At 55.4% G+C, this 16,538-nt stretch overlaps 1 protein-coding gene across 1 annotated transcript; it reads right to left on the bottom strand.

Moving 5' to 3' along the window:
- Positions 1-1,717: 1,717 nt before the first annotated feature.
- On the bottom strand, positions 1,718-12,887 carry LHX4 (LIM homeobox 4; the record flags this gene model as incomplete). The annotated part of the gene is made up of 6 exons (XM_082053042.1): positions 12,797-12,887; positions 6,033-6,204; positions 2,902-3,104; positions 2,541-2,695; positions 2,196-2,367; positions 1,718-2,115 (listed from the first exon to the last, which is right to left on the bottom strand). The coding sequence occupies exons 1-6, from the start codon at positions 12,870-12,872 to the stop codon at positions 1,718-1,720; spliced, it is 1,176 nt and encodes a 391-aa protein (XP_081909168.1). The 5' UTR covers positions 12,873-12,887.
- Positions 12,888-16,538: the final 3,651 nt, after the last annotated feature.

Here is a 16,538-nt window from a genome sequence, read left to right as displayed (position 1 = left end):
GCCCAAAGATGCAACAGTGCCGGAGCAGGGGATGCCGACGGTGGAAGGAGAAAACCAATAAATCCCAAAACCAGCAGCTGCTAAAGAGCATCCCGAGTTTTATTTGACGTCGCTTTCCCTCCAGGCGAGGGGGTGACCGTACACATCTCATGCCAACGCGCAGGAGGGCAGGGTACAAAAGCAACACCCCAGGCCCGAGTTTGGGAGGACTGGGGGAGGTCCTTTCTCCCCAAAGACTTGGCAATAAATAAGGTTTTAATCTTTGATTTTTTTTTTAATTATTATTTTTTGTTGGGTTTTATTTTTCCTTTTCTTATTTTTTCCCTCCCCCCCCCCGGAAACAAGACTCACTTTCTGGAACTGTACAAAATTTACACAGCAAAGGGAGCAAGGGGGGACACATTTGGCCTTGTCAATGGAGAGCAGTGGGCACGGCTCCCCCGGCCCCCTCCCCGCCAGCCGTGCCCGGTGAGGCTGGGGGCTTGGCACACAGCAGCACCCAACGCTGGGGAGGGGGGGAGGCACATGGGTGCAGCTCCTGCAGCACCAACACACCCACGCAGGGGGGACAGGAGGGACAGGGACATACCAGTGATGTGCTTTCTTGTGTGGCAACGTTTTGGGGTTTTTTTCTCTCCTTTGATTTTGGAGCACCCCCCCACCTGCAGCCTCTGGTTGCAGCCAGGTAACTGGATCTGCCACCAGCCCCCACAAAGGGCAGCCTGGGACCATCAGCACCACCCCAGAGCTGGGGGGTGATGGTGGGGACCCCACGGCCAGGGAGTGCCCACAGGGCTGGGGTGGAGTTGGGCACCCCAGACAGAGAACGCAGAGCTGGATTTTATCATCGGGTCAAACACGTGGTGAGGGTGGGGGGGTGAGCAAGCAGCTGCCTGGGGTCTCATCCACCCTGTCCCCTCCAGTTCCCACCATGTGGGTGCTTCTGCAGCTGATGAAATGCCCTTTTCCCCCTCTTCTTGGGGGGAATTTTTTGCAATATCCTCAGAGCAAACATTCCCCACCTTCCCCTGACCCTTCCCCAGTTCCTCTCCCTGTGTCAGCCCTGCTTGGCCCTTGGGCAGCTCAGGCTGCGGGCTTCTATTTTTTCTTCTCTTTTAATTCCTCCCCACCACGTAACCAAGGTCAAACCCGCAGTGATGCACTGTAAGCACTCCTGGGGATCAATCACAGCCCCAGAGCCGCCCGCACGCAGAACAGCATCACCCCCGGGCAGTGGGGCGATGGTCCAGGCCTCACTAAAATAAACCGTTCTACAATATAGAATTTTCTTTCCACCAAGGGTCCGGGCAACGTCACATCGCGTATCAAGTCCATACCGAAAAATAATTCTTGAAAATAGCAGCGGGAGGGGCGCGGGGCTGTTGCGGGCACCGGGATGATCTCTGCCACCCCTGATTGTCCTCCCTCCTGCCGGCTCGCACCATTGCTCCATCGCGCACCCCGCCAAGCCCCAGCCCTGTGCCGGCATCTTCGCCATGTGGCCCATGTGCCAACACCTGTCTTGTGCTTACACCCAAAAGCATCTGTGCCCCCCAGCCCGGGCACAGCCGCCCCCACCACCGCCGATGCCATTCCCCCCCTCCAGCCCTCCGGGGCTGGTTCCCATGGGAAATCCTGGAAATGTCAATCGCCAGCGAGATGGCTTGTGGGCTGGGGGGGGCAGCGAGAGGGGACCGGGGTGGGGGGTGAGCGGCGCTTAGAAAGGGGGGTGATCCATGTCGTCCAGCCAAGAGGCCGGGCTGGTGGGAAAGTCTGGGTACCCGACGCTGCTCCCCGTGGAGATGTCGGAGGTGGGGCCCCCCCCGGCCATGGCCCGCAGCGTCTGACTCACCCCCTGCGCCCCGTGGGCCACCAGCCCCAGGTTGCCGTCCATGGCGTAGTCCAGCCCGTTGAGTAAGGGGGGGTGGGCCGGCAGGGAGGAGATAGAGGATGGCGACTGGGGGAGGCCATAGGGACTCCCGTCCCGCAAGTCCTGGTACGACTGTCCCGTCCCCTCCATGGAGAAGCTGCCGTTCAGCAACTGTCCGCCCGCCACGTCCCCCACGGTGCCATAAACCCTGTTGGTGTGGCCGAGCTCGGAGAGGATCTGGTCTTCTGCTGGGGAGAGCAGAGAGGGGGGGTCAGCACAGGGGGACCCCCAGAGCCCCCCCACCCCACGGCAGCACCCCGCTCACCGCGGAAGCTGAGCTCGCTGTCGCTGACTCCGCAGTCCTCGGCCGAGCTCTCCTTCTCCAGCTTGCCACCCCCCCGGCTCCGCTTGACACTCTTGTAAAACTGTCCCCAGCGGTGCCGCCCTGCGTCCTTCTTCAGCCGCTTCTCCTTGGCACGGCGGTTCTGGAACCACACCTGGGACGGGAAATGGGGACATCGATGGCATCACAGCACACTGGCACCCTTGCAACCTGGCTCCCATGCATCCATGCAACCCAGCACCCCTGCAACCCATCTCCCAGGCATCCATGCCACCCCGGCACCCCAGTGGGACCCCTGCGTGGGAAAGGGCATCCCCACGGCCTCACCTGCACCACCCTCATGTCGAGCCCCGTCTCAGAGGAGAGCTGCTCCCGCACGTGTCGGGCAGGCTTGGGGGAGTTTTTGTAGGCGTTCTTCAGTGTCTCCAGCTGCTTGGCCGTGATGGTGGTCCGGGGCCGCTTAGCGCCCGCCTCGGAGTCATCTGCAGGCAAAGAAACTGGTACCAGCCCCAACTGCAGCAGCGTGAGCAACCCCAAACCACCAGCCCACACCACTGGGGAAAAGCTCCCAAATAACAGCTGCCTCAGACCCCACAGCAACCCCTTCCCACAGCTACAATGCAGTGACATGACCCACAGCCACTCCTCGGTGTGATGTCCCACCTCATAGTCCTTTCGGGGTGCCTACCGTTCTGCTTGGCAGTCTCATAGTCCTCCTTGCAGACCAGCCGCCCGTCCTCCATCAGGTAGAACTCGTCGCCGGTGGCCAGCTGCCGGCTGCAGATGATGCAGGCGAAGCAGTGGAGGTGGTACACAAAGTCCTGGGCTTTGCGGACCACCTGGGTGGGGGGGATGCCCTGCTGGCACGCCGTGCATTTGGTCCCAAAACGTCTGTAAGGAGAAGAGGGCGACCCTGAGCCCCCTGGCGAGGTGGGCTTCACCAGAGATGGGGTGGGAACCAGGAAGACAGGGCAGAGTTTAAACCAGCAATCAACCTAATTATGCATGACACTTCACACGGCAGGGGTTTATCTTCTTCAGTGTGAAAGACCGGCCTAATGGAGCTGAGGAAGGTTTGATTTTAATGGTTCTTTTAACTAATGCTTATAGGCTGCCTGATTTTCCCCCACAAGGACAGTACATATTTCATCCACGTTAATACCAAATAAATTAATTACGCCGCCCCACTAGCATGATGAATCCCAGATTAATGCAGAATGATGGGGCTCTTACAGTGTAATGACAGCCCAACGGGTGCATCGGGTGTGCTGGCTTGGGGTAGGCGTGAGCCTAAGCAAGCCCACCAGCACGGCTGCGAGGAGCGAGCAAGAGGTGTGCAACCAGCATGTGAGAAGTGTGGAAGCAGCATGTAAGTACCATGGAAGAATGGTGCAAGGAGTGTGGAAGATGAATGCAAAAAGTGTGCAAGCAGATGCTAGAAGTGTGGAAGCAACATGCAAGAAGCATGCAAGAATGGGACAAGAAGCATGCAATGAAGGTGGAAAAAGCATTCAAGGACCATGTAAGAACGGGGCAAGAAGTTTGGAATGTGCATACAAGAAGCGCGGAAGCAGTATGCAAGGAACGTGCAAGAATGGTGCAAGAAGTGTGGAAGCAGCATGCAAGAATAGAACGAAAACCACGGAAGGAACGTGCAAGCAGTTGTGCAAAGAACATGCAAGAAGTGTGGAAGAAACATGCAAGGGCCATGTAAGAATGGTGCAAGAATTGTGCAAAGAGTGTGCAAGGACCCCATGGAGCCATCCTGGCGTTGCAGCAGCAGCGAGCAAAACAAATCTGTCCCCTTCACCTTAAACAGACCCCTCTGGGGAAAACACAAGCCCTTCAGCGCCCAGTCCCAAGGCTGCAGGGGCAGGCGGTGACATTTGGGGTTCCCCAGAGGGTACAGCCACCCCAGGCACCTCTCACTGCCCCTCCAAGGGCTGAACATCCCCCAACCATGCAAAAATCACCCTGTGAGACCCACAGCTGCCCGTGTCCTCACACTGCCCATGAAGCTGGGGCACAGCCACCAAAGCTGGGCCCCTGAGACTGTCCCCGAGTCATGCAAGTGTCACCCAGAGATGGGTGGTGGGCACCAAACATGAGTGGCACTGGTGCTATTTCAACAGCTGCCCAAAGGGGTGTTAGAAGCAGAAAGGTGAGGAGGGAAAAACCTATTTTGTCTCATTTTCTGGGCTTGTATCCTAAAGGGAGAGTCCCTGGACATCTGCTGGACTCTCCCAGAGTCAGCTGAGAGGGAGGGTGGGAGGTGGTGGAGAGAGGGCGGGAGGGATGAAGAGATGGAGTGAGGGATGAAGGGATGAAGGAAGGGATAGGACAGACAGACAGACGATGCTTTTCTGTGCCCAAGACTGAGCCAGTGCACACTGTGCAGCTCCCACCCTCCCTCTGCCCATCCATCACCCCCACATAACCCTATTAAAGCCATTTTAAGCCATGCTCCAGCATCCTAGGGTGTTTCCACACAACCTGGGGATGGCCAGACCAAGGGCAGAGCTGCCCACAGCGGGGGACCAAGCACTGCAATTTGGAGGAGGAAAAAAAAAGGTAAAAACCAGAAAAATCTGGTGTTTTTGTAAGTAGCTCCTGTGTTGCAAACCTGCTGCTGAGGTTGGCCTGAAATCCTCGTGTCCTCCACAGGTTACCTACCCCAAAATCAATGAGCAGTTGAAATAAAGGTGAGGCAAGTGCCGAGATGCTATTGATTGGCACCAAATAATCCAGGCAGGACCTCATCTAAGAAAGTCACTGATCTCTCGGCTCTAATTAACATTGATTACCCACACCTTTTGGGCGACTATTTAAATGACTTGGAGATTAATAGGCTGGAAAATATCAGAAGCAAAAGTGTTATTACCCAGGCTGGAGCGGCTGCTTTAACCGTCACACGCTCGCCAGCTGGGAAGGAGAAATTCAAGATATATCTTTGGCCCTGGTGGCTTGTGGGGGTGACACATAGGAGGCCTGAGAGCCTGGGGATGGGCAGGCAGGGAAAGTCCTGGCCAGGGATTAGCATGGGGTGTAAGCACCATGGGTTGGTTTAGCCGGTGATAGGAAGAGCTGGAGCACCAGGGATGCGCAGGAGATGATGGCCAGGATCCTCCTCCCCGCAGAGCTGTGCCCAGCCCCGGTGCAACACCCTCTTGCCATCCCTTGGGAAAGCTCCCGAGTATCGCCAGCAGCCAGAGCATCCCTGATGAAAAGTCCATTTTTAATGGGAAACAGGTTGTCCTGTCCTGGGGGAGCAGGGAAAGGCTGAGGCTGCAGCATCGCACAGCTCAGAGGCAGCTGCCAACAAATCAAATGAAGTTTTCACACTACTGGAAGGAAAAAAACCAAACCAAACCGAACCAAACCAAACCGAACCACTAAAAATGTAAAAGGATAAAAAGCAGAAGGGAGAAAAATGGCATCAGCAAACCCCGGTGAGGCGAGCGAGGGGCTCGGGCAGGAGCAGGCAGCAATGCCGCTGCCTTGCGCGGTTTTCTCCTGCCCTCTAGCTCTGAACAGAGCCGGGGCCGCCGCCGAACCACAGCAGCTCGACATCCCATGGGGGGCTGAAACCAGCACGGAAGAGGGACAGGAGCATGGCGGGGATTTGGATCTTTAAGAAGGTTAAATCCCAAGAAGCAGCATCCAACTTGCGGCAACAGTAGAGTAGCAACATATTTTTTGTTGTGACAATAAAGGAAAATAAAGATTTTGGAGAAATAACGTCTAAAAACAGGCTGTGTGTTTGCCTCACACACGGAGAGACGCTGCATTCGGGGGGCTGTGCCCCCAAGAAGTACTCACTTGAAGAAGTCCTCCTTGCAGTAGACGCTGCCGGCCCGGGAGAAGCAGCGGTCGGCCAGCTGCATCTGGCAGTCGGCGCACTTGAGGCAGGAGCTGTGCCAGTGCCGGTCCAGGACCTTGAGGATGAACTTGTCCAGGATGTGCTGGTTGCAGCCGGCGCACTGGGGGATCTCTGGGCAGGGCAGGGAGAGAGATGGAGAGAAAAAGCAGCGTCAGCCACCGCAGCCCCCTCCCGGCACATCTTCCTTTGCCAACCTTCGCCAAAATCCTCTGGGTAGCAAAGCCCATGGCTCTGCCATGCATGGGCACACACAGGTGATGCTCTTCCCTTCTGCAACCCATTTTTCAGGCTGCGCTCCCTCCTCCCTCCAGGATGGCATCCTGCAGTCCCCAAGCAGGAATACGGCTCGTTGCTCCCTGCGGCCACCCTGTCCCCCAAGGGCCAGGCTGCCAGGGGGACCCACAGGGTCCCAGCTGTGACCCAGGGGTTCAGGACACCAACCACCTCCACGCCACCTGCAGAGGATTTTTCAAGATGGGCAAATGTCTCTTCTCCTCCACTGCCACTGCATCCTGAGGACCACGAGCCACTTTGCATCCCTCCATGGTCCAAAACCCATTTGGTCCCCAGGACCCTGTTTTTCACATGATGATGGGAACAGCACATTTCCACCCATTTTTTCCCATCCAACTGGGGTGTTACAGACCCATCCCACTGGAAATAGCTGGAAAATGTGTGCATAAGTAAGGCCAGGCTGGAGCGCAGCTGCGGTGGAGAGTCCAGCCCCATGCAGTCCCTCCCGCAGCACCCATGCTACGGGAGGGTGCAGGGAGTAGGAGCATTTTCCTAAGGGAAGATGTACAGCCAGCCACCCAGCCTCCTGTGCAATGTCTGCCTATAGACAGACAGCTTCTATAGATCTGGAGAGCTGGATATTTATCTCTCTCTCTATCTGCCCACAGTTCAGAATAAACGGGAGGTGCTGTAAAAGTCTGCAGGAGAAGATTGCCAGGTAAAAGCCAGGCACATAATGCTGACACGCACGCATGAAAGAAGATTGATTTTGGGGGGAAGAAAAAAAAAAAAAACAACACATGCCCATAGCTGGAGCGTAAGAGCAGGAGTGATGTTTATGCATAAAGGATGCCAGAGAGCGCTGACAGTAAATATCGAGGGGGGGTGCCTCAGATTATTTCCTTTTTGCCGCTCCAAGTGCTGGGGAGGCTGAGAGGGGACGCGCTGTCCCCAGCAGAGGTGGCTCCTTCACCTACCGGCGGTGGCACCAGCCAGAGGAACAAGTCCCCGCATCCCCCCTGCACTTGGAGCCGGAGCCACCCTGCCCGGAACCAGTCCCCGCATCCCCCCCGCACCTGGGGCCGGAGCCACCCTGTCCGAGCATGGCGGGGCTCGGCAATGCAGGGGGAGAGGGAGCTCCTGCAGCCTGCCGGGAGCGGGGAAAAACAAAGGAGGGAAACAGGAAGGAAAAAAGGGAAAGAAGGAAAAAAAAAGGGGGGGGGGGGGAATAAAAAGGGGAAGGCGAAAAAATAAAAAAAGAAGGAAATAAAGGAAAAAGTGGGAAGAGAATAAAAATGGGAAAAGGGGGGGGAAAGGAGAAAAAAGGGGGAAAAAGAAAAAGGGGGGGAAGAAAAAAGGGAAAATTAAAAAGGGGGGAAAATGAAAAAGGGGGGGAAGAAAAAGGGAGGAAGAAAAAGGGGGGAAGAAAAAGGGGGGAAAGAAAAAGGGGGGAAAGAAAAAGGGGGGGAAGAAAAAGGGGGGGAAGAAAAAGGGGGGGAAGAAAAAGGGGGGGAAGAAAAAGGGGGGAAGAAAAAGGGGGGGGAAGAAAAAGGGGGGGAAGAAAAAGGGGGGGAAGAAAAAGGGGGGAAGAAAAAGGGGGGAAGAAAAAGGGGGGAAGGGAAGAAGGGAAAGGGAAGAAGGGGAAATGGAAGAAAGAAAAAAGTATAAAGAAGAAAAAAGATAATGTGGGGGAAAGGGGGGGAATGAAAAAGGAGGGGAAAAGAAAAAAGGTTAAAAAATGAAAAAATAAATGAAAAAAGAAAAAAGGGAAAAAGGAAAAAAGGAGGAAAGGAAAATGTGGAAAAGGAAAAAAGGAGGAAATTAAAAAAAAAAGGAAAAAAGGAAAAAAACGGAAAAAAGGAAAAAAACTGAAAAAAAGGAAAAAAAACAGAAAAAAGGAAAAAAGGAGAGATAAGAGGAGGAAAGAATGGGAAAGAGGAAAGGCGGAAAAAGAGAAGAGATGGGAGGAGGAAGAGAGCACAGTAGGAAATTGTACAGCCTTAAACAACATTATTTTTAAATACTTTGAGGTACTGATACATATCCCAACTGAAGGTGGTTTATTTTATCAGTCATGAGGTTGGATAGTTACAATCCCAGTGTCCTTCAGCCTGTATTTATTGCTGGCATTTAAGCCTCTGTTGCATTAACAACACCAGAAAAAAAAATACAAAAATACAATTAAAAAATATATATATATTATATATATATATATAAAAATATATATATATATATATTAAAGTATCTACAGCTTCCATAGGTCCCCCTCCTCCTTCCTGCCCTGGAAACACCTGGATGATTTGCTCCTCTGGTCGGCACCAACCACCTTTTCCACATTTCATTTGTTAAACCCGTTTCAGAGCAACGTGAAAACCTTTGGCACAAACGACAGCTCCAGCCCGAAGAGGAGGTGCGTTTGCTGGTATTGCCAAGTAAATCATCGCCATTTATTTCAGAAACATGTATGCTCGTTTAAGAAACAGGTTTTTATATAAGTGATTATTTATATAAACGTGTATACATATATATATATATACATACATGTATATATGTGTACTCACAAGCTAACAAACACAGCTTTCTCCTTAAAGGCAGCAACACAGCTTAATTTCAACAAATAAACAAACAACTGCAGCAGATGCTACAATGTCATCCTCCAAATTTCAAGCGATTTATTTTTTAAAAAGAGACCTATTTCTTTTTTCTTTTGATCTGTCTGTAAATTTACAGCAACAAGCAAATGCACACAGGTCTGCGTGTGCACATGCAGATGTGCAGAAGTCCTATCAACTTGTCTCCTCTTCCCTGTGCATAATAATAATAACAATAATAATAAAATAAAAATTTAAAAAGTGGGACCTGTGGGGGTACCAGAAGTTGTCCAGGTCAACACACTGGTTTGCCTGATGCACGCAGAGAGAATAATATCTTAACTACAACCCCTGCATTTTGCTTTGTGCTTTGACACGGCGGCGGCTGCGCCAGGGTCGGGTCTGCGCTGCCTGAGGAAAGCCTCGTATTTGTTTCACTTGTTTTAACTAAATTATTTGATATAACGGGTATAATGTTAATGACATTGATGTGCTCCCTTGCTGTCGTTGCCCACCAGCATCTCCGGGCTGGCTCTGTGTGTGGCTGGATGCTCCCGCAGACAGAGCGGGGGGGCACGCAGCCCCACAGCCCCCTCCTCTCCACCTCGGGGACATGGGACCGCTCCAGGGATGCAGCAGCCTCAATAAAAACCGTTTCTCGAGGCGGGGGAAAGGCTGGGGGTCACCCCCCCCACGCACGGGGTGATGTGCCAGGGATGGGGAGCCCACAGCCAGTGCGCATCCTGCCTCCCGCCCGGACAGGATTTGGCCGTATCCTATTCAAACCCGTAGCCAGCTCTGCAATCCCCCCCTCCCGGACACCCCTCCGCGGCGGGACACCCGAGTGCTGGCCTGACAAGATGGGCTGAGGTCTGTCCCCTCGCCGTGACCGTGATTTATTAGCCGCGGGTCCATCTTTCCATCCCGCTCCCTTGCCCCGACGGAAAAGAAAATAATAATAATAATAACGATGGAAACGAAACAAACCGGCGTGTGGCCTCAGAAATCCCTCGGACCCCAAAAATCTTCAAATGCGACGGTGGAGGCGATGCCGCGGCAGGGTTTGGGGAGGATGCACACCCCCATATGCACCCCGCAGCCCGACCCCACACCACGCCAGGCACCCAGGTGGCAAACCACCCGCTTCTTGGGGGGCTTTATTTGCTTTTAGAGGGAAGGAAACGTCACGCGTGGAGGGGACGGTGCTGCAGAATGGGTGTCTCAGCAATGCGGTGGAGAGCCAGAGCACAAAGGCGGTCCGGTCCCCCGGTACCGGAGCCTGCACCCAACACCCTCCCCAAAGAAAGCACCAGGTCGGGGTCTGTTTAAAAAGACTTTCTGCGGAGAGGAAATCTCATTCCTTCACATGAAAAAAAAAATCCTCCAATTCATTTCTCTGCAGCGCGCAAACGACTTTCCCAGTGGCGATTAATCAACCCCCCCGCAGCCCCTTGGCCAGGGGCTGGCGGCACTCGGGCACGATTCCCACAGGCTTTGGCAGAAGTTTTTACTTTGGTGAGATTTGCAAAATAATATTCATAAATAATATTCGGAATCACAGTTGTAAAAATCCCGTCTGCAAAGCTGGAGCTGTCAGGGGGAGATTCCCCGAGGCTCGGCTCCCCAAAATCTTGCTGGTGTAGATGCAGTAAGACACAGCCCCTAAATAAGAGAAATAAGCTAAAATAAGGAGGCTGTGCGGCGGTTAAACAGAAAGAAAAATCTGCGATTTAATAGGGATTAGAAATGAAAATATCAAATATTTTCATCACAGGCATGATGAAATATCGAGGTGCTGCTGGGGTGGGTGACCCTGGTGAAGGCAGCGGGGCCGAATTCCCCTTGGGAAGGTGTTCCCTGTGCAGGGGCAGCCCCTTTCGCCCCGGGAAGCCGTTCACACGAGTGACCGGTGCAGGATCAGGCCCCAAATCTGTCACACCACGAAACACGATGGCCGGGAACCGGCAGCGGAGCGGCCGGGAAACGGCAGAGCCACGGAAACTTTTATAGCAGCCCATCTGCATGTATTTTGCTCCAGCCGCTAATTTTTGCGCTTAAATAAATATTAACAATAATAATAATAGCTCGTTGTATTATTATTTATTTCCTGATAATTCCTGATACGCGTCAGTTAGTACCGAAATGGCAGTGTCACGGGTGGGAGAGTTTGGTAGCATCCAGAAGAGCCAAACCAGGGAGCTTTGCTGCGGCGATTGCTGCTCCCGGACACCGAATTTCTCCTCAAACCAGTGGGCCTTCGGGGCCATAAAAGTGACCCTGCCGCTGGGAACCGGTGGCGTTATTCGGTCGCAGGGGGATGGTCGGAATTTGGCGGTGGGACAGACCCTCCCCACCCCTGCACGCTCCAATCCAAAGGGATTATTCTTCCCCTCTGCTACCGTGAAATATGGTTAAACGTACCCGTCTGCACCTCCCCCGGGTTCCTGCGACAGGACCGAAACGGGGGATAACGGGGACAGTCCCCCCAAAGCAGGATGGGGACTGGTCACCGGGAACTGCGGGCAGGGGCACCGGCTTCACTCCCCTCGGAAAACGAATTCCAGCCGCCCGGGGTGGCCGGGGGGCGGTGAAAGGCACGGAACGGCGCGGGAGGCTCCGGGGAGCAGCGGCGAACGGGGAATAAAGCCTGGCCCTGAACGGGCAGCGGTCGGGGTGCGCACCCGCCACCACCCCTGCTTGTCTCACGAAATGCGGCCGGGCCCCGCGGCACAGCTGCCCATCCCCCGCTGGGCTCTCTCGGGGCTCGGGCCCGTCTCGTCTCCCCGCCTCCACCGGGGCTCCCTCCCCTCAACTTTCCGGGTGCCTCGGGTTGGGGCAGAACATCGCCCGGCTCCTCCCGGCGGGCTTCCCCCCACTCCCGGCCTGCAAGAACGCCCCGGTTCTCGGTAACCGTTTGCAAACTGAGAAGTATAATTAATAATGATGATGATGATAATGCCCGCGTAGCTCCAGCCCGCACCACTTGCCGAGCGTCCCCGCCGCCCGCCCGAGCAGCTCCGGGGATGGGCCGGGGGCGCAGGGGGGCACGGCCGCCCCCGCACCGGCTCCGCTCATCCATAGCGGTGTGCGTGCAGAGGGGCTTCCCCCGTGTAGGGCTAAACCCTATAGAAATGGGGAGGCTGCCGGCCCTTATGGCTCACAGCCGGCTGCCGGCGTACGCGTCCCGCTGAGACACGCTTGGGTACCTACACCCGTGGGGTCCATACACATCCATACCTGCGTGGGCGCATGTACCCCCAGATACGCTGACATTCACCCTCACAGCAGGCGCGAATATGTGCTTTCATACGAACATGCTACCTGTAGCTATAGAGCATATATGTGCACATACGCAGGTGATTTTGGGATAGACGCAAACACGGCGGCATCGTTCCAAGCCAAACCGCGCTCGCCGTCCCGCTAACATGCACGCACGCCCGTGGGGTCCCTTCCCACCCCGCCGTTCGCCCGTGAGGCTCTTCCTGTCGCGATAAACGATATAAGCGGGGGATCGTGCGCTGCGGGCCGGGAAACCACACACACGTACACTTGCACACGCGCCTCCACACGCACAACCAGAGCCGCGGTCACGAAACCTGCCCGTCGGGACCGGGCCAGCACGGCTCCCGCTGCCCGCACGGCCCGGGGCACCGCTCTCCCTTCCTCACCCTCCTAATTTAATTTACACATTATTAACGCTGCTACACACAGGTGAAAAAAATAAAGAAGAGTAAAAAAAACACGCCCGGGCGGGAGCGGGAGGCACCTGCCCATCCCGCAGGGCGCTGCCCCTCCAGCCCCTGCCCGCCCTGCCCCGCCGGCCCGGGGCCGCCTTTGCGGCAAGGAGCGAAGGAGGGAGAAGAGAAAAGCGTCCTTACGTTGCACCGGCACACCGAGGATCTCGGGAAGCCCCTTGACAGCCCCTTCGGCAGCGAGCGCGGAGCTTTGCATCATTTTATTGGCCCGGAGGGCGGCGGAGGGGAGAGAAGAGGGGAGGGAGAGACGCGGCCCGGGCCGGCGGAGCCCCACGGCGGGAGGCAGCGCCGGGTCCCGCGGGCGGTGCCGGTGCCGGCCCGGGCGCGGCGCCGCAGCTGTACCCGCCAGCGCCGCCCGCCTCCCATTCATTCACCCGGAGGGGAGCGCGCCTGACGTCACCGCCCGCAGGGGGGCGGGGGCGGGCCGGGCCGCCCGGGGCCAATCGCTGCCCGCTCCGCGCCGGCAGGGGCGGGGCCTGACGGGAGGCAAGGCGGGGCCTGCGGGGCGGGGGCGGGGCCTGAGGGGAAGGGGCGGGGCTGGGGGCGCCCCGCGGAGCGCACCGGGGCCAGGCCCGGCCTCGGGCGGCTGTCGCTGTCGCGACATAGTGCTGTCACGACCAGAGGCGCTGCTGGGTGCCAGGGAGGGTGCCATAGGTGGAAAGGGGGGGTAGCACACAGCCCCAGCCCTGTCCTTCCTGCCGCTGAGGACAGGCGCTCAGCCAGGCGGGCACCTTCCCCGGCTGCAGTGGGCACCAGCACATCACCACCTCCTTAATGCCACAATGAGTTAGAGGGGAGACCTTGCTCTTTACAACTACATTAAATGAGATTGGAGCATGGAGGGTGTTGGTCTTTTCTCGCAAGTAACATGTGATAGGACAAGAGGAAATGGCATCAAGTTGCGCCAGGGAGGTTTAGATTGGATATTGGGAACAATTTCTTCCCAAAAGGGCTGTCGGGCATTGGAACAGGCTGCCCAGGGCAGTGGTGGAGTCACCATCCCTGGAGGGGTGGAACAGACAGGGAGATGATGTTCTTGGGAACATGGGTTAGCGCCAGGCTAATGGTTGGACTCAATGATCTTGACAATCTCTTCCAAGCAAAATGATTCTATGATTTTAAGATCCTATTTCCCAGTGGTTTGTAACTCCCATGGGCAACACCAGCACTGGGTATGGCCAGCTCTGATTTGGCAGGGCACTGGAACACACTCATGGCCCAGGGCCAGTCCCAATAGCACCTCCCACAGGGACACACCTGTGCATGGAAAGCGCCAACCCAACTCCTCAGCGCTGCAGCAAACCCACCTGACAGCCCACTGGCTGCTATGGCACAAGGATGGTAGAATCATAGAATCATAGAATCATTTTGATTGGAAAAGACCCTCAAGATCATTGAGTCCAACCATTAACCCAACCCTGGCACTAACCCATGATCATGCCAAAGGGACAGGGCAAAGGGCTTGATATGACTGTGGCTTCCAAGGGCAAGGGCAAACCCTGTGACAATCCAGCCTAAAGCACCAGAGCAAAACTGATGAGTTGGGAGGCAGCAGTACCCAATGGTACCCGAGGGGCAAGGGGCTGAGTGAGGAAGCTCACCGAAATGCATCTGGAGTAGGTGTCTTGAGCCTCATGCTTCCCCATGCTCACCACATCACCGGCTAGGGGACAATGATGCCAAATGGCACCAATGTGCTGTGAAGTCCCACTCTGCCCGGCTAGAGGGCACTTAGAGCGCGGAGCCTGCCCAAGTGGGGTGAAACCTCTGAGGTGGGACATGTGGCAGTGCTGAGAGGGAAGGGAAGGATGCTCAGCCCAGAGCACAGCCACCCTCAGCTCACATGTGCCCTTTCCATGCTTTCATTTCCAAGCTGAAATACAAACTAGGAAGAGGTTTTTCCTACCTGAAAAAATAATGAACTATCCCCTCAGGAAATGTGCAGGTGGGACACATCAGCAAATTGGAAAAAAAAAAAAAAAAGTAAAAATAAAAGTCATAAAACCTAAGAAATGTATTAAACCTGATCGTTCCTTAGGAAAAAAATGTTAGCTTTTCAATGACCTGCTGGTTTTTAACCCCAAAAGCTTCATTTTATCAGCAAAACCCCAGCCAGCTCATCTCACACCACCAGGCAGAGACCTGTGTGCACTCATTGCAGGAGTGAGCCCCAAAATCAGCTCCCCACCGCGAGGGAGGTAAATCCCAACCACTCCCATCTCCTCCCCTTCTCCCCTAAATCAAGCACTGACTCTTAAGTGCATTAAGCCCAACCAGACCCCCACCAGCCCCAGCCACCTGCGCTCCTCAGCCCCTTGGGACAGGGGCCACTGTCCCCCTGAGGGGTCCCCGAACGGCCCACAGCACCAGAGCTCCCAGCCCAGGGACACAGAGAGGCAGGTCCCTAAGGCAGTTTTACAGAAGAAGTTTAGCCGGACACGTGGACAGGCAGACAGACAGCATCCAATAGCCTCCCTGTCCCACCACTTTGCATTTCTAACCTATTTACCTAATTATTGCACCTCTGCTGGGAGTCATCTCAGTTCCAACCCCCCGCTGCTCCAGCACGCTCTGATTTATCTCTCAGCCATCCTAACAGCTCCCCCCACCCCCTTCTTCTTGGGGAATTCAATTTTCATTCATTTTTCTGCTTTGCCAGATTGATCCAGCCCCTTCTGCCCCGCTCCGCATCACTCACGGCAGCGGCCAGCGGGCAAAGGGAGTCACACAGCACCGAGCCTTCACCTCAGGGGAGCACTGTGCTGCTGGGGGACTGCCACCACAAGTGTCCATTAAAAAAAACCCACCAGCATCTTCCTTTCTGCTTGCTCTCAGCTCACCACATCTTCCCAGCTGAGCCTTCATCCCTTCTGTGCCTTGCAGTGTGGCTTTGTCCCCCGCTCAGTCTTCCTGCTGTCCATCTGTTCATCGTGTCAGTGGGTTTTTTTGGTCTCTTTTGGGTTTGCTTTCCCCAGCACACCCTGTTATGCCCGAACGTTGGGAGGAGACAGTGGTGGGGATGGGCATGAGCTGCTGGCCCAGAAAACCCGCTTTGTGCCACCCAAGATGCTGCCAGGTCCTCGTGGTACCCAAGGAGACAGGGCTTTATACGTGATGGGTGTGAAATTCCCACCCCAGACATCCTCCTCCTCCCAAAGCTAAAACACGGCTAAGGATGAGTGGTGTTGCGCCTGCAGAAAGGTGACTGTCACAATTTTCAGAGGGTTGCATTTCCAGGGCAGTTTTTGGGGGGCTCGGGACCTGCACAGATGCCCCACTCCCTCCTCTGCATCACCTGAACTCCTCCTGGCCCTGCGGCCAGGTGAAGACACCAGCAGCATGACGTGATGACGCAAAACGCGCAGACAAGTGGCGATGAATTATGATTAATAATAATAATAGTAATAATAATAAAGCAGGCAAATCCCAGAACCTTCACCAAACCCCAGACCGAGCCTCCCTTTGTGTGTCCCAGCCCTGGGCAGGTGGTAACTGGGGACACCCAGGACGATGTCCCATGCTGAAGGCAGCCTGTCACCCATGGGGACGTCAGTGCACCGTTCCCAGGTGCAACAGGGGTGTTTCAAGGCAGAATTGGGGTTTTGCAAGAAAAACCCACCCCTGGCCCATGCCTGGGGAGCGGGGCATGACCACAGCCATGTCACCCATCAGCAAAACCTGAGTGGGCTTGAAGGTACCAGAGAACTCAGCAGACAGCAAGGCTTCCAAACACCTGTGCAGTGAGTTTGCGGGGTCTCAGCCCAGTTCACAGAGTCCCCTCATGTGACCAGCCCCCTCAACCCAAAGGGGAACATCCTTCGGGGGCGAAGCTGCCCAGAGCCACCCTTCAGGATGGGGTCACCTC

This window comes from Streptopelia decaocto (genome assembly GCF_964273445.1).
Source record: "Streptopelia decaocto genome assembly, chromosome: 5".
Lineage (NCBI taxonomy): Eukaryota > Metazoa > Chordata > Aves > Columbiformes > Columbidae > Streptopelia > Streptopelia decaocto.
Note: the sequence above shows the minus strand (reverse complement) of the source record. Positions and strands in the feature narration are given on the sequence as shown.